The sequence below is a fragment of the Cyclopterus lumpus genome, chromosome 5, assembly GCF_009769545.1.
Source record: "Cyclopterus lumpus isolate fCycLum1 chromosome 5, fCycLum1.pri, whole genome shotgun sequence".
In the NCBI taxonomy this organism is placed as follows: domain Eukaryota; kingdom Metazoa; phylum Chordata; class Actinopteri; order Perciformes; family Cyclopteridae; genus Cyclopterus; species Cyclopterus lumpus.
This window is the reverse complement of record NC_046970.1, coordinates 20,454,184-20,478,898: the sequence shown is the minus strand read 5'-3', so window position 1 is coordinate 20,478,898 and position 24,715 is coordinate 20,454,184. Positions and strand designations below refer to the sequence as shown.

The 24,715-nt window shown below is 43.2% G+C and overlaps 1 protein-coding gene across 2 annotated transcripts in view; it reads right to left on the bottom strand.

The window, feature by feature from the left end:
- Positions 1 to 24,715, bottom strand: part of asic1b (acid-sensing (proton-gated) ion channel 1b) — a 145,462-nt gene that overhangs the window by 23,029 nt on the left and 97,718 nt on the right. The window contains exon 1 of one of the 2 annotated variants that reach the window (XM_034532999.1): positions 23,018 to 23,689. The exons of the other annotated variant lie outside the window; for it this stretch is intronic. Within the exon in view, the coding sequence (XP_034388890.1) occupies positions 23,018 to 23,689 (672 nt within the window). Of the gene's footprint in view, positions 1 to 23,017; positions 23,690 to 24,715 lie in introns of those variants that run through there. 2 annotated transcript variants of the gene reach the window in all.

Here is a 24,715-nt window from a genome sequence, read left to right as displayed (position 1 = left end):
CAACCCCAGACTGTGGAGATGGCCCTCGGCTTTCTTTCACATGACAATATGACATGGATGCACAAGCTGTTCCCTAAAGTTGCCAGGGAACCACTTTTCCTCCGATCTATTGATTTCAAAATCCGCGCTGAGCACGAAGGTGCGACTTGTTGTGGGAGCTACAAAAAACAGGCAAGAAAGATCGTCTGGGTCGCACTCGCCACTGAATCAACTCAGCTAAAAATAGGATGTACTGATGCTGATTATGTTATATGCTGTATAATTCATTTACAACAGCAAACACAGCAATTAATGACTAGATAATGAAGTGGGCCAATTTAGTGTTCCACTTTCTGTCATTTTACTTTGTCGGCATGTGGAGGGAACGTTCACATCTTACGCTGAAATACAATCCAATACAAAACAATAAAAACATGCCACAGATTTGAACTTCTAAAACATGCCTCAAAAATAATCTCGCCTCAAATTCAATTTAGTTCTTGTGGAGCTTCCCTGCATATCATGCAGGTGAGTTTATTTTATTTTTTTTAAATCAAGATTGAACTTTTTTACGGCAATATGGATGAAAAGTCCCAGAGGTGATATGAATCATGCGAAGTTTGATGGCGACTGAACACATTTAATTTTGAGAACTGTGTGATACTCACAAAAGCCCCCAGAAGAGCTACGAAATGGACGTTGAAATAAGACATTGTGAGATTATATATTAGGTTTTTATGTCCACCTGACTAGTTGTCAGAGAACAGGTGTGACACCTGTTAAATAAAATGTGTATTTCCATGTGTATTTCCTGCCCAGCCCCAAACACAAAGTTAGTGATTAGTGACATAGTCAAAGTGGTGCATTTAGCAGCTTAAGTGTCATATATTTACTTCAACAGGAGGTGGAGACCAAAACTAAGCAAACCATTGGACTCACATTCATCAGGTGGCCTGATACATTACTCCAAATGAATGTGGATGTTGTTCTGTGTCTGCTGGATGTGTAAATAGGCAATATGTCCATGTTGCGTTTATAACTTGTAGTGCCGCCACCAAGTAGCCAAAACATCAACTAATGCAGGTTTAAAAAGCAACATCGCAGATCCACAAGTCTGGAGGAAGCGACCAATACGTGAAGTTCAATATTGCAGTTTTAGACGGAGGAAACTTTATCTCTGATGACACAGCATTGTAGCTATTCTGTAAACATGAACTATACTAAAGCTCTGAATGTCTGGTCAGTTATTTGTATCAGATGAAGAGCAAAAATACTACTTTTGCCAGAAGCGGGAGCTTTTTAGTGTAAGGGTGGAGTTCTCTCTGAACATTTCATCCACAAATCGACAAAAAGAAAAGCACCAACTACACTGATTTTCCAGGCGGATTTAATACACCTTCAGTTGGACTTCCTTATAGGATTTAAGGGGGAAAGCCGCCAATCAATAGGGTGCAGGGGGGGGGGGGGGGGGGGGGGACGGACACTGACCGCATGTTCTCGGATGGATTTTGCAATCGAAATCAATGTCTGAAACCCAGATACAGAAGGATGGAGCAGCCGCATGCAGCGAGGGATGGATCGACAAGGCCAGTGGACCAAATTTATAGAGGTTCTAGAGCGACTCGGCAACATGGGGGGTTCCAGCACAAAAAGTCAATACATCCTGAGACCTATTGTATGTAGACGGGCTCGTCTTCCTCCTTCACACCTCACTTCTGTGTGATGTGATTCTGTTGGTCTGACTCATGGCGACAGCTCCTGTTACCCACCCCGAGGCCAAGCAGGGCATCATCGATTATCTATGCACAAGCACATATCCCCAAAAGTTAAACCTCAGCATTATGTTCATCTCAGAAATAGGTTGCGTGTTGCTGGTTCACCCTTTAAAATACTCTGCACGACATGGAGCGTTCCTAAAGATGTTGGGAGGAAGACATGTGTTTGACTGTGATAAGTTGCTTTGAGGACGAGTTACATATATATTTTTGGTGGAAAAAAAAGCTTCTGCTTGATGCATTATTTCGGGGATGTGGTTTGACACAGAGCCTGAGGGGCTGCAACAGTAGCAAGCAAATTATACATTTCCCTCAAAACATAAAATAACCCAGCTGCAAACGGCAACGGATTTTCCCAACATCAAACTGTTTCAAACACCGGAAGAAAATCTACTTAACTAAAAACAAATTTGGGTAATGAGGTGGGAGAGAGAGAGTGGAAGGCTGGCATTCACACACGATGATGGAGTGCAATCAATGTGGCTGCAGTTTACCAATGAGGCCAGCGTTAACTGTTGTTGTAAAGCCTCGCTAAATGAATCAAAAGGCTTCAATAGGGGCAAATTGGTCTCTCGTGAGCATCGGCTTGTAACCACATTGATCCAGCAGTGATGGACGAGAAGAGAGGGACCCGTTCGGACCATATATGGTGACCGCAGAAGACTGCAATGATCTCCAGTGAAATGATTCGACTTCTGATACTGTTTGGTGACATAACTTTCCACAGTGTCGATGGGCGAACGAGTGAAACAAAAAGAGAGTGGGAATAAATGAGGGCGAGAGAGAGCGAGAGAGAGAGAGAGTGAATAACAAAATAACTGATGCATATGAAAATATACCATCCAATAATCTTTTTTTAAAACGCAAATGTCACATCAAGACTTCAAGTCTTCAAGTCAATGTAATACAACGACAGGAGATATATAGGCTTTGAGCTTGAATCCAATTATGTAAAGTACATCTATAGATTCCTATAGACTACAACACAGGACCATTGCATTTCAAAAGAAGCCTATTTGGAGTGAGCTGCTTCTCACTACCGGAACGGTGCAAAGGAATGCTCAATGTGTGCAGCCTGCTGACTGCATGTGTCCAAAGAACATGAATCGCTCCACGAGTCCATATGCGTGCGCGCAAACGCACACAAGCTACGGAGACAAGCAATTACTACGGGTTCACCTCCTGACTCAGCCCAGTAACCGAAACAGCTGCATCCACCTCTAACAGCTGCATCAACCTGTTGGGAGGGGAGGGGGGGGTGGTTGAAACAAAGAATTGAACTTTGGCGACACACTCACGGTGCTGAAATTACGCGGCCCGCAGAGCTCTCCCTGGTACCGGCAGTACAACAGCATCTCCTCCAGCTGGTGGCCCAGCCGGTCCAGCAGCTGCCTCATGGACGGCTGGGACTCCGCGGGGGGAGGAAGAAAGTGGTTGAAGTCCAGAATCCGAGACAGCGGGGACCAGGGAGGCTCGCCCCCTCCGCCGTCCCCCAGAGGCGTGAGCGCCTCCCTCGCAGCGGGGGAGACCTGCCAGTTCCTCCCGAAGAGCCCCAGCCACCTCCCCGCGCTGAATATGTCCGTCTTCTTCATGCGCCGCGGCAGCAGGAGGTTCTGGTTGCAGATGGTGACGGCTGGGAAAACGAGTCGCTTGGCGTACACCATGTGCGCCTTGCTGTACACGGGCGAGGAGAGCAGGTAGCGCACTCGGTTGGAGGACCAGGTGAAGAGCAGAGCCAACGCTGCCACGAAAGCCAGCAGCCACGCGACCCTCCGTGGGTAGGAGCCGCTGAGGAAGATGTGCCTCAGGCCGTGCAGGGTGGTGTGTTTCAAGAAGAGCTTGCCGGCTTCGGCGAGGGAGCCCGGTCTCGGTTTCGATCCCGTTGAGTCGCACTGGCACATTTTGGAGGAAAGGGCTCGCGCGCGCGCGCGCGTTCTCGACACCGGTGCCGCTGTGGCCACAGCGAATGAGCCCAAACTCGCCTCTGCGCTCGCAGATGGCTGCTGTGTCTCAGAGACTTTGGAGAGGGAGAGAGGGAGAGAGGGAGAGAGGGAGAGAGGGAGAGAGGGAGAGAGGGAGAGAGGGAGAGAGGGAGAGAGCGAGAGCTGTGCTCGCTCCTCTCTGAGCAGCTTGTGGTGATGGGGGGGGTATTTTGTTAGTCGCACAACGCTTCATGGGCTTGACTGGGGGGGCGGTAGGGGGGGGGGGGGGGGGGGGGGGGGTTGATTTAGTGCAAGACTGTGCAGCAACAGGAGTCACACGGATTATTCATCAAAATTGCAAACAGTTAGTCTCTGGAGATCGAAATAAATGCTCCAGAGAGGATGGATTATTTGGTCAAAATCACATCACGTCATATTACACATGCCTGTCTTCTGCCTCCCAATCTTGATCCTCACTTTCCCCATCTCCAACCTCAGCCAACAAACACACACACACGCACACGCACACGCACACGCGCACACAAACAAACACACGCACACGCACGTATGGTGTTAATCCCTCCTGGCTCACAATTTGCATTATTCCTCAAAACTGAGCGCTGCATCACAGAGGACAATACTGTGGAGGCTGTAGTCTATTTCATTACTGTTCCACTAGTTGAATCTTAATTATTGCAGTGCAGAAAAAACAAAAAAACGTTCACTGGGCATTTTGGCAACACTCCGGTTTCAACGAACTGGTTGACATTCCCGTCCGTCACACATCTCTGACGTGTTTCTGTGAAATATGTGAAATGTTCAGGAGGAAAAACTAAAAGGTCAAGATGCTTCTGGTAAAATGCAAATCATGTTGTGCATTTTAAAAGCATCTCCCAACACCCAACTTAGATTTAATGTTGCTTTGTTTTTGTGTGGCAGTTGGAAGGAAACCTGTTTCAACACAGGTGGGAACGCATCATTGACAAAATGTTTTGGAACACACTCTCTCACTCTCTCTCTCTCTCTCTCTCTCTCTCTCTCTCTCTCTCTCTCTCTCTCTCTCTCTCTCTCTCTCTCTCTCTCTCTCTCTCTCTCTCTCTCTCCCGGTGGTGTTGATTAAGTGGTGGTTCATGCTTGGTTGCTCATCATCACACAGTGTTCTAATCCAGAGAAAAAGATGGACAACATGCAGGCCTGATTCTCTCTGTCTGCTCCTACTTTTGGGCACATTGTGTGTGTGTGTGTGTGTGGTTTACTGAGTGATTTGGGTAAAAGAGGTGAGAAGAAAAGGATGTAAGTGAACGAGAGAAGAAAGAATGCAAATCAGTTTTCTTGCAACTCAGGTAATTGCTGAGTTCAGGGAACATGGTGACAATGAAAAGTCCTTCCAACAATCAGACCATTAGGCAGGTTGTAAAAAAGCCAACTGTTTAGCCAGATTATCAAACCACTTTCTTTGGAGGTAAAAGATAAACTCACAACAACTTAAATGTAATAACCCCTCATTACGCACTGAAAACTATAAAAAGCATAACTACTGACATGCCAAATTAAAATGTCAAAGGAGTTCGGAAAATGTTCGATGTTAAACTGTGACGAAGGTTTAGAATCGACAGCCTTTCACATTCAACATCTCCTTCAAAGACGTTGAGCTAATGTGGGTGGAAGGCTGGATACCCGACCAGACAATGGAGGGCAACTGCTCCCGTCTTAAGACTTGGTTACACAAGCATTTAAAAAAGCAAAAATCAGAATCAGTTTTAAGTGGATTCGGTCTCATGGTGAAGTAAATCTTTGGTGAACTCTGACCATTTTACCCTTTATTCAACCTCCTCTGATTAAAACAGAGTAAAAGCTTATGAGACATGTCGATGGTACAAATGGTTAGAATAAACTGCATGAGCATATTGCCTCATTAGTGAACAAGCTAACGAGACAATACGCTTCAATGAGTATTTAAAATGGTGTTGAACAAATGTCCAGGGGGGGGTAAACAGTCCGGTAGAGTGGAAATAAAACTGCTTTACTGTCTCTAAATGTAGCACTTGAGGTCCGTCAGTCCATCGGGTTGTACCCACATGGTCGAATGCACTTCTTGTTGATTTGGATAAAAGCACAAGCTGAAAACATTCAATGTAAATAGAGAGGAGCTCTGAGAGCGATTGTGACTGACTATCTGTCAGCTCACCAACGAACGCTGCAAGTATAGTCAGTAATTCACAAAGTTACGACCAAATATTTGGCAAAGACGTGCGGATTAATTGACAACTGAAACTGTGTGTCAAATGGTTTGTCCATATGTCCAAATGATTCAAATTTGAAAATGCACCACAAATCATGATGTATTAAGTTACATAATAAGGGTTTTAGGGTGGGTCCTGCTGGAGCACCTGATCATGAGGTCTTGAAGGGGGTCCCAGTGTTTTGGTGGATCTCAAATTTCTACACAGCACACCGGGGATCAGGCAGTATTTCAGCATGGAGCTGAAGACATTACAGAGAGAAAACGTTGCCCCGGGGTCCACTGGCAGGTTAATACAGCTGGGCCCGAACGCACGGCCGCTCCTGTTTCCTGTTCCGTCATGGCTTCCATTTAGCAATGGTGCGAGTGTGACTTGTAACAAAGTTATAGTTTAATAGTTGTGTACTATCTTTGTTTGTGTGTAGCAACTAAGGGATGTTTTAAGCCAACGTTTGACGTCAATTTCGTCTTCACAGGATGTACGCCAAGGCTCTGTGCGGTAGTCCGCATACCCCCCGGGACTTGCTCATGTGTGAAACAAGTCCAACACAGCGGACAGTACAGACAGAACCACTAAGCATCCGTGGTGTCCGCAGTTGTCGGTGTACAATTCCTTTTGTGAGTGTAACCAAGGCTTTAGGTCCAGAGAAGATTGTGGTTATGTTATTGGGTTTAAGTGAGGGAAAGATTGGGGTAAAGCCAACAATAATCGCACTATAATCTCCTACTTTGGACTTTTTTCTTTTTGTCCTATATCTCATAAACCCACAGACGTGCTACATGCTAGTGCACATGACAGGAGAGTGAAGCACTATTAACAGATGAGATCAGGCAACCAGCAGGAGTTTAATCTCTCCCCATGTTTTTTGGATTACGGCCTTCTTACTCGTACTTTTCACTTGCATTCTCATGCGGCCTGTTTCACTGTGACACACGTCATAACGCCCCCACTCCCCCTGAGGGCACTTATGTCTTCTACATGGGCGATTACTCATGTTTTAACTGGTGTTGGTGTGACAGAGAACCGTTACTCAACTGCGGTCCCACGGTGGCTTCACGCTGATTATTTCAGACTTTGGTGGGCAGTGCGTGTGAACAGGCCAGAAATGGATCCTGACACCTTTGGCCTTTAGCAGCATCTGTTTGACCCTGTTTCCCCCCCCGGGCCAGCTCATCAACAGAGACACGTATCGGAGGAGAGGTTCAGAGCAACAAGCTAATCCGTCAGGGTGAAGGGATAATAATGTACTGACATGAGACACACAATTCAACAGCAAGTGTTACGCCAACAGAACAACGAATGCACGTTGCTATGACACCGCGGTTGAAGAGTTTCACTAATGAACCCATTATGACAACAAACAAGGATATTCGTTAGGAGACCTTGAGACGTATTCATACTTTTAATACCTACGCATCAGAAATAAATATCCTGTTTGATTGATCTGCTTCTCAAAGCTTTTGGCATTACTATAATCAACGCCAGCCTCAACTTAATTTCGGTGTGAATCCGTCTTTTCGCCGAGTCATTTCAATGACGTTGTGGAGACAAATCCTTGAGCTGATGAACATAAAGCTGATGGGGGCTTTCATTAACACACGGAATGCCGGGTGAATGAATTTATGGACACGTTTCGAAGTCCAGACTCGTCAGCAGCACTACAAGGAAACAAAAAGGGATGTAATTACGAAAACATTCTCGGTCCACAAATGTCAGTATCCATTGCATACTGATGTCGTGAATCTCCCATCGCGGGCCATTAAATACAACATAGAATCGCGAGGAGCTAATGTGAATAAGAGTAATCAGTTGATGGCTATATTTTTTGGGAGTGGATTTTTGCTTTGACAGTTCCTCTAAATGAGAAACAGACTTCAATTTCAATCAGTGAAACCAGTGAAGCAGCGAATGCTTAAAAGCCGACTGAAGACAAACGAAAAAAACGCCCGACAATCACCAACATTTAAAAGCTGCCACTTGACGTCACATCTTATACGTTTTTCTAGCCTGCCAGGCCGGATTAGACTTGTTGGCATGCAGTGTGTGCACAGGGCAAAAATGCAGTCTTTCTATTTTTTTTTCTTTTCAGTATTTAAACTGGTAATGCAAATGAAAAAAAAATTGAAAAATCATCACAGAGCTACCTGCCGGATAGTTCTGACCTGTCATGTATTTATGGCTAAATACATGCGCTACATACAAATGCGCTGATGTGATCTTTGTATGTATTTATTTTCTTATTCTTTTATTTCCTTACTCTTTTCATGAGCTTCTCTGTTCTCTTTTTCCAAGGTGTGCAGGTTTACGTTTGCATGCTTGTGGTGTATTCATGTTCCGTTATCTACCTTTGCATATGTATATATATATCTATATATCTATTTCCATAGATATATATATCTATGCTCACGCTAAGATATAATAGTATAAAAAGAAACACACTGAGTCTGTGGACTGAAATTTCAGCCGCTGAGATCACAAATCATGGAATCTGAACAGGGAACGCCATGGAAACCCTCTCTGGCATATGAGGACGCTGAAGGGTAAACAAACCTCGGGTCTACATCGCTCTGTGCATCTGACTGCATGCACTGATGGCACAGGGTTTTGTTTGTGAGAGCTCTGGGTTGTCGAGGCACTCGGCAGTTCATCAAACTGTCATTCTGGGTCGGGATATGGGGTGGGGACATGTCTAGAGTCAAACTACATGACACAAGGGGAGCAACAAGCTCTTCCCCACCGACCTTCCTCCTTCCAGCTATCTGTTGAAATCTACCTCTGTCGTTACCTCCTGTCTCTCTGTTCGCTCTCAACTTTTACGGTACAAAGCCCACCTGCCTGTATGCTAGGACAAACAAACAAAAAATACAACCCACTCCCCTGCCTTCTGCCAATTCTCCTGTTGTGTGTCTTAACGTTTAAAGCGCACACACACACACACACGCGCACACACGCACACACACACACACACACACACACACACACACACCTTTGTTCACCACACTGCCTCCCACTTTCTTCCCCTCTCTCTGTGATCTCCGTATTCTCTCAGCTTCTCTCGGTTGATGTTGTCTCTTTGCCGTCTCCCGCTGGGAATGTTTGCCACCAAAGCATCCACAAGGGAACAGGCGCAGAGGGAGGGAGCTGGCGAGAGGACAGCGCAAAGGAAGAGAAGCAGCGTGGAGGCATGGGGAGCGGCGGCGGTGGGGGTTGTAGCTGCGGGGGCTGACAGAGGAGCAGGTGGTGATTTACAGAAACAATTGAGGATGGTAGTGTACATGATCTGCTGTAAGGGACAAGTGTCACAAAGGTCACTTTTCCAATAGCTCGGCAATCTGCCGGGCTATATGGTTGAGTTAAATACTGCAAGGAGATGTAAGAGATGAGAGTCAGTGGAAGTAGCTCGGGAGCCTTCGAACACAGAGAGCATCAGGCAGCGACACCGAATCAAAGCTGAATATTGTGCGACAGCACTCGGAGCATAACATGTATTAAGAGCCACATTGTGTCTGTCGGTCATGCAAGTCCTTGGTTTGTGATTCAGTAGAACTTGCTAAACTCACACACATTATAAAGCCTTATATTTATTAAATAGTACAATAGAAACAGTGATTTATATTGTCAAATAGATGTCTCTGTTTCAGGCTCAGATTGTCAAGAGGCGAGCTGAAAACAGTTGAAGCTTCTACGTAAAGGGGCACCAATTTTACACGATTACCTTTTGATGTTTATATTGTATTTTTGATTTTTTTTTCTTGCAATTTACTTATTTATTACACCTTTACCGTTAAACTATTTATTTTACTTGTTTAGTTTTCTGCTGATGTTTTGTTGCACTTTGTTGCTGTAGTCAATATCAATATGTTGCATAATGCAAATGTTCCCGCTGTGGAATAAAGGATTATCTTTTTATTGAGGTATTTTTACAGTTTGACAAGAAATAAATCCTGTGAAAGTAAGGAAGGATAAAAGAAATTAAGCATGCATCTGGCCAAGTCTTGCTTAAAAATGTAATAAAAAGTAAATGTTTTAGCAAGTAAATAAGTACAAAATAAATAGACAAAAATAACAACAATCAGAACAACCATGCAACACGATCAGTCAATCGTGTCAACCATAAATTTGGGTCAAACCATCAGATATAAAAAAATATATTCAAAGAGTTCTAGTGACAGGATTTTTTATACTGGGATCTAAATATATATATATGGAGTTACATCTTAGTTAAGAATATGGCTTGTCTTTTTATGAGATAATGAGCCTCTAGAGCCCACACACTCCAACAACCGGTGAGGTTAGGGAGGGCAATTTCCTTATTCTGACATATATCTGGTCCATTTTGTCTATCTTCCTATGTATTTGTCCTTTCTTAGTCTCAGAAGGAAGGTCATTCTTTCCATCTTGTGGATTTCTTTAATGGTTTCACTACAGTTTTCTATCAAGGTGGGTCAGTTTGTAACCATTTACGAGTGATTGCTTTTTTTGCTGCTACTGTTAATATTTTCAGGAGGTACCTGTCATTTCTAGTTATTCATTCTGGTAGATTGCCCAAATAAAGTGTTTTGCATGTGAATAGAATTTGTTGCCCCCAGAATATGTTTCATAATTGTCCAAGTGCTCTCCCAGAATGTTTGTATTTTGGGGCAGCTCCAGAAGATATGGTGGTGATTTGCTCTCTTCCCTACACAATTTCTCCAGCATGTATGGTTTGATGTAGTTGAGTGGGTCTTCATTTTTGGGGAAATAGAGAAACAAACTAGGTGCTTCCACCCGAATTCACACCAGTACATAGAACAGGAAGTAGAAAACACGGTTTCACACATATTCTCCCATTGCTGACTGAGTATTTCATCTTCTAGTTCTTTCTCCCATCTCTGCTTGAAATGACTGATTTAGAGCAACTCATGTATGCCTGTACTGTCACTTGTATTATTTCATTATGTTCTATAGTTACCTCATTTTTCCGAATTTCTTTTGAAAAGTAATGCCGTAATTGTAAATATCTGAAATAATTCTACTTTTTCCAAATTGGATTTTTCCTTCAATGTCCGAAAGCTTTGCAATGAGTTTTTGTCCATTATTGTGCAGAATGCAGTAATACCTTGGTTCGTCCAATACCTGAATCTAGATTCTATACTATTTGGTTTAAATTCTGTATCGTACGCAAGCCATCTGAGTTTTCTTAACTTGTTCCACAAATGTAATTGCTTTATAACTTCAAACCAGATATGAAGGGTAAATGAGACAATGGGGTTGTCTCATTAATTTGCGATCTGCGATTATTGCTTGTACTGGGATCCCTTTGCGTTCATTTTCCATCTCCTTCCACTTAGCCTCGTAGCCATTATCACACCAAAGAACTACTGTTTTTAATTGGGCATAGTATGAATAGTCTTGGGCTGCACGGTGGTGTAGTGGCTAGCACTGTCGCCTCACAGCAAGAGGGCCGTGGGTTCAATTCCCGGTCGGAGCGGTCCTTCTGTGTGGAGTTTGCATGTTCTCCCCGTGGCAGCGTGGGTTCTCTCCGGGCTCTCCGGCTTCCTCCCACAGTCCAAAGACATGCTGCAGGTTAATTGATCTCTAAATTGCCCATAGGTGTGAATGTGAGAGTGAATGGTTGTATGTCCCTACATGTGCCCTCGATGGACTGGCGGCCTGTCCAGGGTGTCCCCTGCCTTCGCCCTATGTCAGCTGGGATAGGCTCCAGCGCCCCGCGACCCTAATGAGGATAAGCGGTATTGAAAATGGATGGATGGATGGATGAATAGTCTTTAAGGTTAGGAAGGGACATACCACCTCCCTCCTTACTGATGGTTAACGTGCTATATTTTACCCATGGCTTCCTTCTGTTCCAAATAAATCTGGAGATCTGTCTGACCCAATCCTGGAATTGTCTGGCTGGGATTTAAATTGGTAGTGACATAAATAAATACAGTAATCTAGGTAAAATGGATATCTTCATAATGTCAATTCTGGCACTTAAATTGAATACGGGTGTTGACCAGTTACTTAGATCTTCTTTGATCATAGTTTTTTTTATACAAGTCACTACAAATTCCAAGGTATTTGATTGCTTAATTGATTAATGGGTATCCTTTGCTTTATAAGGGGCAGTGGATTGTAGTTAAATGGTAATATTTGTGTTTTTTTGCATATTTAGCTTGTATCCTGAATATGTACCGAATAGGTCTAGGTGATCTAAGAGGTTAGGGAGGCAGACATCTGGGTCACGGATATATAAGAGTACATTGTCGGCATACAATGCTATTTTATGTTCCTTATTATTTATCAGAATTCTTTTTATATCGCAGTGTTCCCTTATTACTTGTGCCAGGGGTTCCATGTAAAGTGCAAAAAGGGTTGACCCATAATATCTCAGCCACTAGTGCTTCGATTGTATTATTATATGTGAACTGATTTAAGACTTTTGTATTTATGATTCTAATTCTGATTCTTCTTTAGTTTTTTTGTCACTAATGTGTGATATATATAACTACCCGTTCTCACTCCCAACGTGTACCATTTGTGGCTGATACGATACATAGAACATCAGCACAAACGTATAACACGTGGGTGTGCTTCGTCTAAAAATACTGAAATTATTCTTAAAAATCCCATGTTGACCCATTTTTTTAAAAACTGTTTTAAAACTAGCGTGTGAAGCACTGGCTTGGGAAACCTATTGTTGCATTGAAAACCCATAAAACGAAAAAAACGATGTAATATCAGTGTAAAGAGCACAAACCAGCTTCAGATCAGATGTTTAAACACTGTGAATAGCTGGCCTGCGGTATCAATCTATTGGATACCAACTTCGGTGAACTAAACATCCCTGTGCTCTGGACAGGAAGTTCCCAGCAGCCTCTCTCTTGTTGACGCATGGTAAGTTGGCAGCACCACCATGTATGAAACATCATTGCATTCATCTAAAAATAGATTCAGGTGCCTCACCGTGTAAGTATTGTGGCTGAATGGAGCAGATTCTTTTTGATTTGCAGCCCGAGGACCAGTGCGAGTATCCCTGCCTGCACGGGATGACACAGCTAATTCATCTCGGCAGCATCATGACAGCTGAGCTGGGGAGAGTTTGGGAAAGGGGAAATGGTTCTGATGAATGACTTTCAAAGTACGGCCGCTAGCGATAGCAAACCCAGTCCCCCAGAGGCCCGATGCCTCCCATTTGCCGCTCGGGAAGTAATGAATGAATGGCCCTTTGTGAAATAAATAGTCCCTTTCTGTCTGACATTTACAAATGAATCCTTCTTGTAAAGGTAAATCCGTCCATTTGTTATATTAGTTGTGGAGGTGAGCTTCCCGGTGCTGGCGCTCGAGATTGTGCAGTTATCATACGAACACACGGGAGTGGTGATTTAAGAAAGTTATAATAAATGTGGCAGTGGCCATGGCTATTTAGGAGGGGTCCAAGAAGCGTGCAATTCCGCGTTGATATATCAGACCGACAGATTATCTATCGTCCATTTCCGGACCAGAGGAGACCGATCTTTCCAGGCTGTTGCTCCCAGGCTTTGGAACGATCTTCCGCTCTCCCTGCGCTCAATGGAGTCTGTTGACTCCTTCAAAAAGAAACTTAAGACCCTTATATTTTTAAGGCTTTTGTTTAATTGCCTTGGGGCTGCTATGATCGTCATTGAGTCGTCTTGGCCTTTTTTAAAGTTAAATGTGTATGTACTTCTTAACCTGTGTATTGTTTTACTGTAATTATGAAGCGCCTTGTGACCCTGGTCTGCGAAAGGCGCTGTACAAATAAATTTGACTTACTTACTTACTTATCCGGGCTCTGATTCATAATTATCTTCTGATCTCACTCTTGACGAATAAGCAAATTGATGTTAAACTATCCTGTTAATAACTTAAAATCAAGGACAGTAATGAAATCAAGTGGACTTCCACAGCCCTACTGAAAGTTCATATAATCATTCCTATCTGCTCTTCAAGTCCAAAAGAGTGGAGAACTCTGGGGCGGCTTTTAAAATATCAGGGGTAGCGGCATTTCCATTTGCACATTCCTGTCCGCCCTCCCTATATATATATACTGTATATATATATATATACTTGTTTTAAATAAACGCCCCGCGCACCACCACCTCCCTTCCCTGAGAGACAAGATATAAGGAATATCAAAAACTTCAACCAGATGAAATCATGTCACATCCTATTAATGTCAGTCCCCAGTTTAAGCCTATACGATCACAGGATTATCAGCTGCTACTCAGCACAATAATCAGAGGGACAGAAAACCCTGAAACAAAACACTCCTTTGATTTCTTGCCTGCATATTTCCAAATTATGTTTGTTTTCCTTGTCCAGAAACCTGTTTTCGCCCCAAATCCACCGGCAGCTTGTTGGCAAGAGGTGAGTGCAAGTGCATATTGTGTGTTACGCACGTCAAGGGGATGTCAGAGCTGCTGCTGTGAAAGCAGGACTAACGAAGGTGGTCGATGGAAGTTCAACTGGCTGACCACTGACAGACACACACACACACACACACACACACAGACACACACACAGACACACATAAAGGATAAAACAGACACTCCGAAGCCAACAGTGGGTTGCACGTAAATGGATTTTTTAAAATGGGCCCTCTGGAGATGTATCTACTGAGAGCCGCATGATGGCTTCCATATTTTATGATTATCTGCTGTGTTCATGTGTGCTGGGTATCGGGTGTGCGAGGTGTGTGTCGCTAATTGCTGCCATGATTTATGTGCTTTTTGTGTCCCTATATAACTCCCAGTTTGAAGCTGCCTGAACCCGGTTGTCCTGATATAAACCTGGGAACAGAGAGGCGGAGGTTCGAATTAAGGGAGCACATCTCCCCGGCGGTGTCTGTAATTCTTCCAGCGTATGCTACTTAGACGAACGTTATTGGTGTTAAGATTTGCATCGGCTCTGCATATTAGGTTGTGGCAGCAGAATAATATTATCAGCCCCTCCTCTCGTGTTGCCCAAAGACAGCGGCTCCAGATCCGTTGACGTTGACTATGAAACAACAACCGCTCAATCAATAGACCTCCCACCAACATTAGCGGAGGGCAAACCTGTTTGCAATGCGGAGCTCATTTACATTTAAGGCAGTTTGCCACCGCTCTTATCCCGAGTGTCTCAGAGTGACAGAGCAGATATGTGTTCAGAGTCTCAAATACCAATGCAGAAGGCAATGTTTGCAACGCTGGTTAGAGGGGTGATACTTTAATTACCTGAGATTTTAGTGTTCGACACGGAGCCCACTCTTCAACCGCAGTTTTGAAACTGCCTAAAAGCATTTAGGTTCAGATTTGTATTGATCTATTTTGAAAGAGTTACTGATAGCTATAATCATTCCTGGCAACCTCTGGTCCTGAAAAGATTCTCTCTACTGGCCATCAATAGGGCTGATGATCCTATTTAGGGTTAGCCAAATATAATATTCAGACTGTTTATTTTGAGTGAATGTCAGAAAGCCTTTTGTCCCCCAATGTCTTACAGGAGATCTCTTAAAGGCCTGATGATAGAAGGAGTAATTACTGCCACCAATAAATCTTAAAGAGCTTCATAAACATGTGGAATTGAGAAAGAGAATCTGAACCTATCATGTAATCACAATCTCTACATCATCATTAAATCAAATGACGACATGCATTATGAAAGATGTTGCTCATAGTGCTGAACCCAGAGCACATTATTATCCAACTATGCAGCTTCTCCTACATCATTGTTTTGGTTTTTACTGACATGACCCCATGGGGTTAAAAGGTTGCTCTATGTCTGCTGCATACATAATGAATTGTAACAATTTTTTAAGGTGAAACTAAGTCAGTTCTTCTTTAAAGAAATGGTGGCTTAGGATCGCTTTTTGCAGCTTTTGAGTTTGGCATGGATCCATGTAATCACTTATCAACACATTTTCAATAACCTTAAGTTGCAGTGTTACACAGCATGAGTCAACTAGTGAAAGGAGTGTTAAAGCTGAGGTTCAATAAGAATTAATAGGTATGTTAACACACACACTAATAGAAAAAAAGACAAATACCCTTGTTTCTTTCCTCTTGGGTCTCATTCTCTATGTGCAGACGCACATAAAGACATGCACAATAAACCCACGCGCACACGTATCTATGGCGAGGTGAGGCGTCCTGCTGACTCTACACTCTGCTACAGAGAGATACTCACCTCCCAAGGGAGTGCTGACCAGGGGAGATGCAGCCATCCGTGAAACTGCGGCGAGGAGAGGCAGCGAACACAAGTTCGGCCACAAACACGTATACTATCCTTTAGGCATCCTCATGCTACGCCAACCCCAACACACACACACACACACACACACACACACACACACACACACACACACACACACACACACAGTAAATATCTCTTTTCTGTACGACTCTGTGTGCATGAACTACTCTGAGAATAGATCTCGTTTCAGCACACAGTCAGTAATAAATGATTATTCTAATAACTTGAATTGTTTGTCTGCAAGAGTCCCTGTGCTCTTAAACTGGAGAACCTCTTTCACAGCTCCTCCGAAGCTCATTCTGTCATTTGGAACCAAACGTTTTATTTCATCTCTGGTATTAAGTACAGGGGAACTATCCTGTAAGAAGTCATTAAGGTCATCCCATCAGCCTAATTAGCTGCCTGTAAGTGGGTACTGGCCCAGTACAAGACTTTCCATGTGTCTTATTCATATGTAATTACACCGACTGCAGTATCCATCAGTTTCACATCATTAAGGGCCATGTATCTTAGTCACAGAGTAAAGTGAAAGTGTTATTCTTTAATTCATGCCACTTTAATAATAGATTGTCTTTGTGTTGCGAAGGCTTGGCCGATATTGAAGAGAGGTAAGAATGTATCCGTGTGATGGCTTTATATCTGCCGCACCTCTTGTCACAATCTCCAGAGAAGATTGATGAGAGATTTAATTAGAATGGCTGCATTTGAAAACATTGGTCCATCACTTGGATAGAGACACAGGGCAAGCTAATAGAGTATCTGAGAGCCTCTCCTCCTGGACTGAAGTCATTCGTGTACAGAAAAGGTGGAGAGGGAGAGAGAGAGAGAGAGAAAGAGGGAGGGAGAGAGAGAGAGAGAGAGAGACATGAAGAGAAAAGAGACACAGAGAATGAGCGAGGGAGACGTTGCTGCCAAGGCCGTCCATGGTAAACAAAGCTCAGCTCAACGTTTGATTGGTAATATTGTTGTTTTTTTTATCCCCGAAACACACACATAGAGTTTGATCCCACAGGAAAACAGTTCTTTCAACAAAAAATGAAAAGAAAACGAGAACACAGTGTTTCCACTGGCAGCAGCTCTGCTTCTATATGAAGCTTTAACTGAGGAGGGGTCATTGCAGCTCAGAGGGTCTGATGTTGTAACGGTTTTCTTTTAGAGATGAGATTAAGTATATTTCTGAGCGATTTGTTTTGTAAAGAGAACGTTAAAAAAGAGCATGCAGCATCTCGACATGAAAGCCGGTTCAGGTCCCTAACATCATTGTAAAACACTGCCCCCTTGTGATCACTCTTTGATATGAGTTCATGCCAGCAAACGTGGAATTATACACGCTGGCAAGCAACATTAATCGCTGGAAAGCCTTGGAGAAAAAAGAGCAGAAAGAAGATGAGTATCAGGGGTACCAATTTCACTAATTAGATTATCGGGTTGTTTTCAATGGAGATTAAGAGAAGAGAAGCATTTTTCTTATGCATTAGATATAATGGGCTATCTAATTTAAGCGAATGCAATTTTTTAAATTTTTTTTAAGCTCTTCACTGAAGATGTTGTGCAGATATGTAACTGTGATGAGTTATAACTATGCATGAAAGAGAGCACCTCCAAACTCCTGATATGAAAACGGCTAATAATGACAAAGAAGATGAGAGAAAGTCACAGACAGATAACTGTACTTCAGTGTTAAATATTTAATGGCCCTGTGCTGTCACCACTCAGGGGAGAGGGGGGTGGGGGGGGGGGGTCTTTGCAGCAGTGCAGGCTTTTTCAAACTCAGAGATCGCCATGACCACTTTATAACCGAGTCGATGCGGTACATTCCATCATACTCATTTACAAAACATGACATTTGAAATCCATTATTTTGGTTCAGTTTGCTCACACAGGGCCAGGCAGCGGAACAGATGCGATTACACTGAAACATTGAGGCAGCGTTTGCTGCTCAGCACAGGTGCATGTGAAGTCCACCATGTTGTTGTGCGAGTATCGCCTGATGGATCTGAACCTCAAACCAGCTAATGAAAGGACACAAATCAAACATAGATCAAGCTCCAACGAAAGGATAGAATGAATCACAAGATGACTACGTATTACCAACGGAGGCACAAAAATCAATTTCCATCTGGAGAAGTGACAGTTTAATTAGGCTAATTGCGCAAGGTGTAAAGTAACTGTTGCTTCGTAAGTGACCGAAACTAATTAGCACATACTTAAAGTTGGCAGCGCTATACATTCAGTTAGTCTTTGTTCTTTGTGGGTGGAGTCCACATTATGTTCTACTGCGCTCTTTCTTACCAAAGAGACAATTTACTAACATCTAATTTATCATGGCATATGCTTGAAGATCATTACATTACACTCTCCCTGATACAATCTTTTCCCAAAGGCTGCTTAAATGAAAGGCTGAACCATAACAAGTATTTACAGCTCGGAACCAGATGGCGAGGCCGGCGCTGGCATTTGATTTTCTTTTCTCTGAAAAAACGTTCCACTCGCAGGCTGTCTCCCTATCTATCTTAGGGCCCGAGCCTCACGGTATACTCGGCCTGATGCTCTTGAGGAGAAAGGAGAAGGGCGTAACCAGAGCCACTGGCTGATTCTGTTGACGATGCTGAGGTTTGGTAGAAAGGCAAGCTGTAGCTAATGGGCTGGCTATGGAGCAGGAAGCAGGGATTTGGATCACTGCTCTGAGGGGGGCTCAGATTCTGCTCCGGGACAGAATTGTTGCAACCTGAACCGTCGGTCTGCAGGGCGTTCACTTCACTATTGGCCCGGCCCGAAGACAGAGCTCATCGCAGTTCACAGCGCACAAACACAGACAGACAGACACACTGAAACATACTTTCTTCTGCACACAGAGATGGTTAAGAGAGAGAGAGAGACGGGATGGACAGAAAGCCCCAGAGACTGTGGGAGACGGGATGGACAGAAAGCCCCAGAGACTGTGGGAGACGGAAAGGCAATCAATCCCCTCTCCTCCCTTTCCCACCCCTTCTCAATACTCCATCAATGGAGTCCCAGGGCCGTTAGTGGCTCTTTAGCGGATATAATAAAAAGGCCCTAGCAGGAGTCCAGTGTTCAAACCGAACCAGTGCTGCTGCCAATTGACACATTACGAAAAATAAACACACTTTATTGATTTGCTGTTCATAAGAAAAGTATGACAGCAATGAATAATGCATGCGGTTAAGTGAGTGTGTCTGCTCTAAAGATGTAGACGTGCCTTTAACTTGTATTCTCTCTAATAGCCATCAGGGGTCCACTGGTTGCAACAAAAAAACCTTTTATTAGAAAATCACCCGATTTATTCCCTCAGTAAACATTGTAAACATGAGTTTAATGTCTCAATCTAGTTTCAAGTCGTCTTCAACACATCATGATGTTCATTTAGTAAATTTGGGTGCCATTTAGAATAAAATAGACAATAAAGCATGGGTGTGCTTTAGGGCAGGGCTACTTTGTGATGGAGTCACGACTATGACGTTGTCCGGTCTGGGAGTTGTCCGTATTTTCCTCTTACAACTTTAAACCTTTCACAGTTTATTTTCAGTTCATGAAAGTTAATTGTAACATTTTTAGTTGTACTTATCCCAACTCCATCGCCATTTCTGGTTAAAAAAAAAAAAGATGGCGACAGCCAATATGCCGAACTCGAAGCTTCAAAACTGTACTCCATAAACCAATGGGTGACGTTACGGTGACGTCGTCCATCTCTTATTTACAGTCTATGATGTGACTCTTTCCTACGTGCCAGGAGCATATCTAACTTGTTACCGATAATACTACTCACTCTTTTTAATTTGTATGTGTTTTCTCTTTAACTGTCAATTTATTTTGTTTGCTGTACAGTTTTCCTCCAGTTTACCTTGCGTGTCTACTTTAATTTGTGATTTCCCAGAATGCCCTTTGACAACTCGCATTGTGTTTAATCAATAAAAGGCTGAGATAATATGCTAAGCTAGTTAACTCGCTCCTGAACACTGAGATGTATCGACTGCTACAAAATAAAACATACTGTGTGGTTTGCATTGCGTCTGCCGACTACTGAAACAAACCCACTGCAAATTAGATTCAAAGCCTTCAAAGATTCCTGTCATCTTTGATTCTGAAATGTAACATCACTTAAAATAGCTCACCAGGCTATTGCATTATCAAATTCAATCCTGTTATCTGCAAAGATAGAACAAAAAATACCCTTTATATCACCAAACGATGCAATGGGCCCAGAAATACATCACAAATGTCTGTTTCTAAGCAGCGGTGAATTGCCTTTAATGACTCGTTATAAAATCTGTTCTTGAACATTTTCATAACTACACAGAACAAAATGTGCTCTGCAACTGGGCAACAACTGAGTAAGCGTCAGTTTATAATTGCTGCATGGACGTGCGTGAGCTGAAGGAAAAATCAAGGATTATATTAGTGGGAGGCTGCAGGTTCAGCTTCAAGTTAGACAACTTCTATAATTAGTCCCATTAGACCTGACAAAGAAATAATGACTTGTCACTTGTGTTGGTCAGTTCTTTAACCTTATTGCAATAACAGCGGCACCTAAACGAGCAGGCACGCACACACCATTTCAGCAAATGATAAACCAAGACTCGCGTAATGAAAAGAACACGGTGTTGAAATCTTCTTTAACGACACAATCGGGTGTAAACGGATATTAAAGCTAGCTGATAAACTGCACGAGCGATGTACAGGATGACTGATGTGTAATAAAAAAATTCAAAAAACACATTCCATCCCTCTCAACTCTCCTCCATGACGGAGATGATGAAGAGAATCGGGTATGAAAAGACACCGTTATGCAAGAAATCTGCCACAGCGTCCTCAAGGTGTGCAACGTGGACAGACAATGTGACCTAAGGAGCATTCTATCTCCATCTGATTCAAAGTAAGACATTATGAAAGCAGGAAGCACCATAGCGGTCACGTCTCTCATTGAATACAGTCCAGTCACTGCCTCCCTCTCATGGTAATAAAACGGCAGACTGCACTGCAGTCGCCAGGACCGTGTCTTTTAAAAATCGTATCAACAGAGGATGAAGGCTGGCCCTATTTCACCTCAAGGACATTGGCCATATACTTCACTTTATTTCCCCTCCGTGATACTGATTTCCCGACGAGGGCATTTTAAAGTTTTTGCTTTGGTAAGATCTTAATAAAAAAATTGTAGAGTAAGATCTCTATAGTCTGCTGTCAAAGCACCATTTTGCTCTTGCTTTTAGGGAATACAATTACATCCTGATGCCCTTTTTGTCCCTCATGCCAACATGATGGCCTCACAGTGATGGTAAATACTCAGAATTTGTGCTACTTTCAGCCCAAACTACCACTGCTAAGTGCAATTATGGAGACTCTATTTTCAAAATGCTCTTTCCTATATCATATTCTTCAGTGCAGCAATTATTCTATTACACTGCAGGATAATTAATTTCATCCTGCTTGCACTCACTGAACTGAGATGAAGAAATATTCTCTGAATTGAATTATTTCCACTTGCACTTACTTTTACTCAATTTCACCGCCACATTTTCCAAATTCATGCCTTTCATTTCACTTTCCCCAAACTCACAGTCCTGCGTGTTGGCTGACAGGATGCAGACTTGTACAGCTTTCTACTTCAGAAGCTCCCAGCCCCAGAATGTCAGAGCTGCTTTCTGTGTTGATGCTGTGAAACTTTTAATGGAAAACTCCCCCAAAAATCTACTGTTAATATTTAATGCCATGTAACTCTGCTTTGCTCTGCATTTTAATCTTCCCCGGATAGTATCTTATATAAGTACATATATATTTTTATAACAGGCTCATCACACATTTAATTATCACGATTAAAAGAAAACCAGAAAATAATGATATTTAGCCGAATTTTTGCATTAAATATAGCAAAATGATTGACAACTATCAAAAGAGTTGAGATTTAGTTGCTGTTAATCCACTTAATTTTCAGTAATGCTTTTATAATTGTACTACTAACACGGCATGATACAAATAATAGGATTGTAGCTCAACAAAGGCATTTTGTTATCTCGTTAGTCTAAATGGGAATAGCGTGTCACGTACATGCTTTTAATTGCAGCTCATGTAACTTTAATGCATCGATTAGCAGTCAGCACGTACCTATCCATAACTGTGCAAAGGTCACGAGAAATCAATATACCAATAAATGGATATTGTCAACACTTCTTGGTAATTCAGTATAATTCAGTATTCCGCTTGTGTGCTTTCCGACAAGGGAACATGAGGCAGCAGCTAGAAAACCAAATATACAAAAAATCAGGGAAAGTGTGTCTGACCAGAGGCGGCCCTAAAGTTTTCTGTCGGCAACGCAGTTTAATAACAGCTGCATGCCAAGTTTGCCACTTTAACTAATGGGACCTGCTTTTATTAGGTCTGCCCCTTTTCTTTATTTACAATGGCTTTTCATTAAAGCAGAAAACATTTTTATTTACAGCAGAGACGTCACCGAATTACCTCACGGCTGTAAATCAATTTTCTGTGATTTTCTACCCAAGCCAGACTAGTCCGCGAAGGCTACTTGCATTACAGTTTAGTTTTTATTGAACGTCCTCATTTAATCACAATGAACCCAATCATATTCTTCCTGATGAAATCCAGCGGCGTCAGCTAGATTTTCCTTGAGGCGACGTTCCAATTTTTAGATCCCCATATGCAATAGCACCAATCAATCAAAACCATCACGTCTAACAGACGCATATCAAATACCTTTAGCTCAACTTGCACTGATGATTTCCAATTTTATAGTCTGCAGTCTTCTCAGAAGGATCAAACATTCTTTCCCAGAAGGATCAAACATTTGAAAGTATTTTCAGACGTATTGTCACGCCGTCGGGTCGCCTACCTCTCTGAAGTTCTCGGGGCCACACTCGAGGCCTCTGAAGGTACACTCCAGCAGAATGTCCTCTATACGGTGTCGGGTGCGGTTGTAGAACTCATCCAGGCTGAAACGGGAGCCCGGCCGGCGCTCCGGCTCTGGGGCGAGCGGAAACCCCGGTGCCATGCCTTCTTCGAAGCCCAGCAGAGGGCCCATGAAAATCAGGTCGGTGTAGCTCATCTGAGACTTCCTCACAAAGTTGTAGTTACACATGGTGACAGCCGGAAAGCTCATGTTTTTGGCCACATTCTCATCCAGCATGGTGATGTAATCATATTGGTAGTAGTACATGATCCTGTCCACCACCTGGAACAAGAAAGCGGACAGGGCCATGGTGAAGACCACCGCCCACAAACACTGGCGAACACCGAACTTCTTGTTCTCCACAAACACGTGGTTGGCGCCATGGAGCGAGCAGCCGTCGAAGAAAGCGGCGAGGTCGTCCACCTCGCTGACGTTGTCCTCCTCGTCATTGTAATCGTCCGCCTGACTGCGCCCATCCAGGTAGTCCTGCGAGTCCCCGTCGCCGTAACGCTTCTTCACCCGCTTGTAGTGGTCGCCAAAGCCGTCTTGACCGAACCCTCTGCCGGGCTCGTCGTCGGGGGAAAAGGAGATGGTGCACATGATCCGGACCGGCATGGTGGCGGGATCAATACGTTATTAGTGCTTCAAAATAAGATAATCGGTCCAGAATCCTGAAGCAATGAAATCTGGTAAATCTACCTACTGACACAAAACCATCGATTGAAATATTCCTGGCATTAAACAATTAGACAACAAGAAACATCTACAGAATATTAATTCTGTCACCAACTCGGTCGGCCCTTCAAGGCTGGTCAAAATACTGAAAGCCCGAAAGCTAAAAAAGAGCCCGATACTCAAGTCGCTGCCATTCACGTCTACTTTGAGTTCGACTACTGAGATCCCTTGTCTGGGTTTGTCCTTGTGTCTCGGGGCAGATCCATCCCTTCGAGCAAATTTGAAATGGAGACGCAGAAGAAGTTGAAGAAGAAGAAGAAGAAAGGGAGGAGGAGGAGGGGGAGGAGGAGGAGGATGGGAAAGAAGGTGAGGCCATGAGGCGTATAGGACACAGAATACTCCCACAGGGCCCAGCTACAGGTCACCGTGCCGGGGCAGAGTTTCACCATTTACAGGAAAAAAAACAAAAACAACGCTCGACGCAATGGGAGAGAGAAAATATAAGAGACTATGTACGGAAGCGAAAGCACAAAATGGGCTTTTATTTCTGCTGATTAATTATTGTTCTGCCTGACCTCACTCCTCCCTCCCTCCAAAAAAAGGATCTCAGCACAAGTTGTGTAATACAACAAAAGCTCACATGCAATGGTTTCATCATGAGATCTGCTCTTACGATGAGTTTTAAAGCACACGGAACAACAACAAATAAGAGGTGTTGCTTTAGTTAAGGAAGGGAAGTAATCAGTTCATGTGCGATGCCTATAATCCCCAAAAATTACAAAACTATCACAGAGCAACCGCCAAGGAGAAAAGTCAAGGAATTTAATCAAGACTTCTATTTGCTCATTGTTATTTTCAATCCATCGGTTCATTTTACCAACAGATCTCCACAGTTCAAGTGGAAAGCAAATTAAATGAAAGCAAATATGTACAAGTAGTGTGGGGGGTGGGGGGTGGAAAGAAACC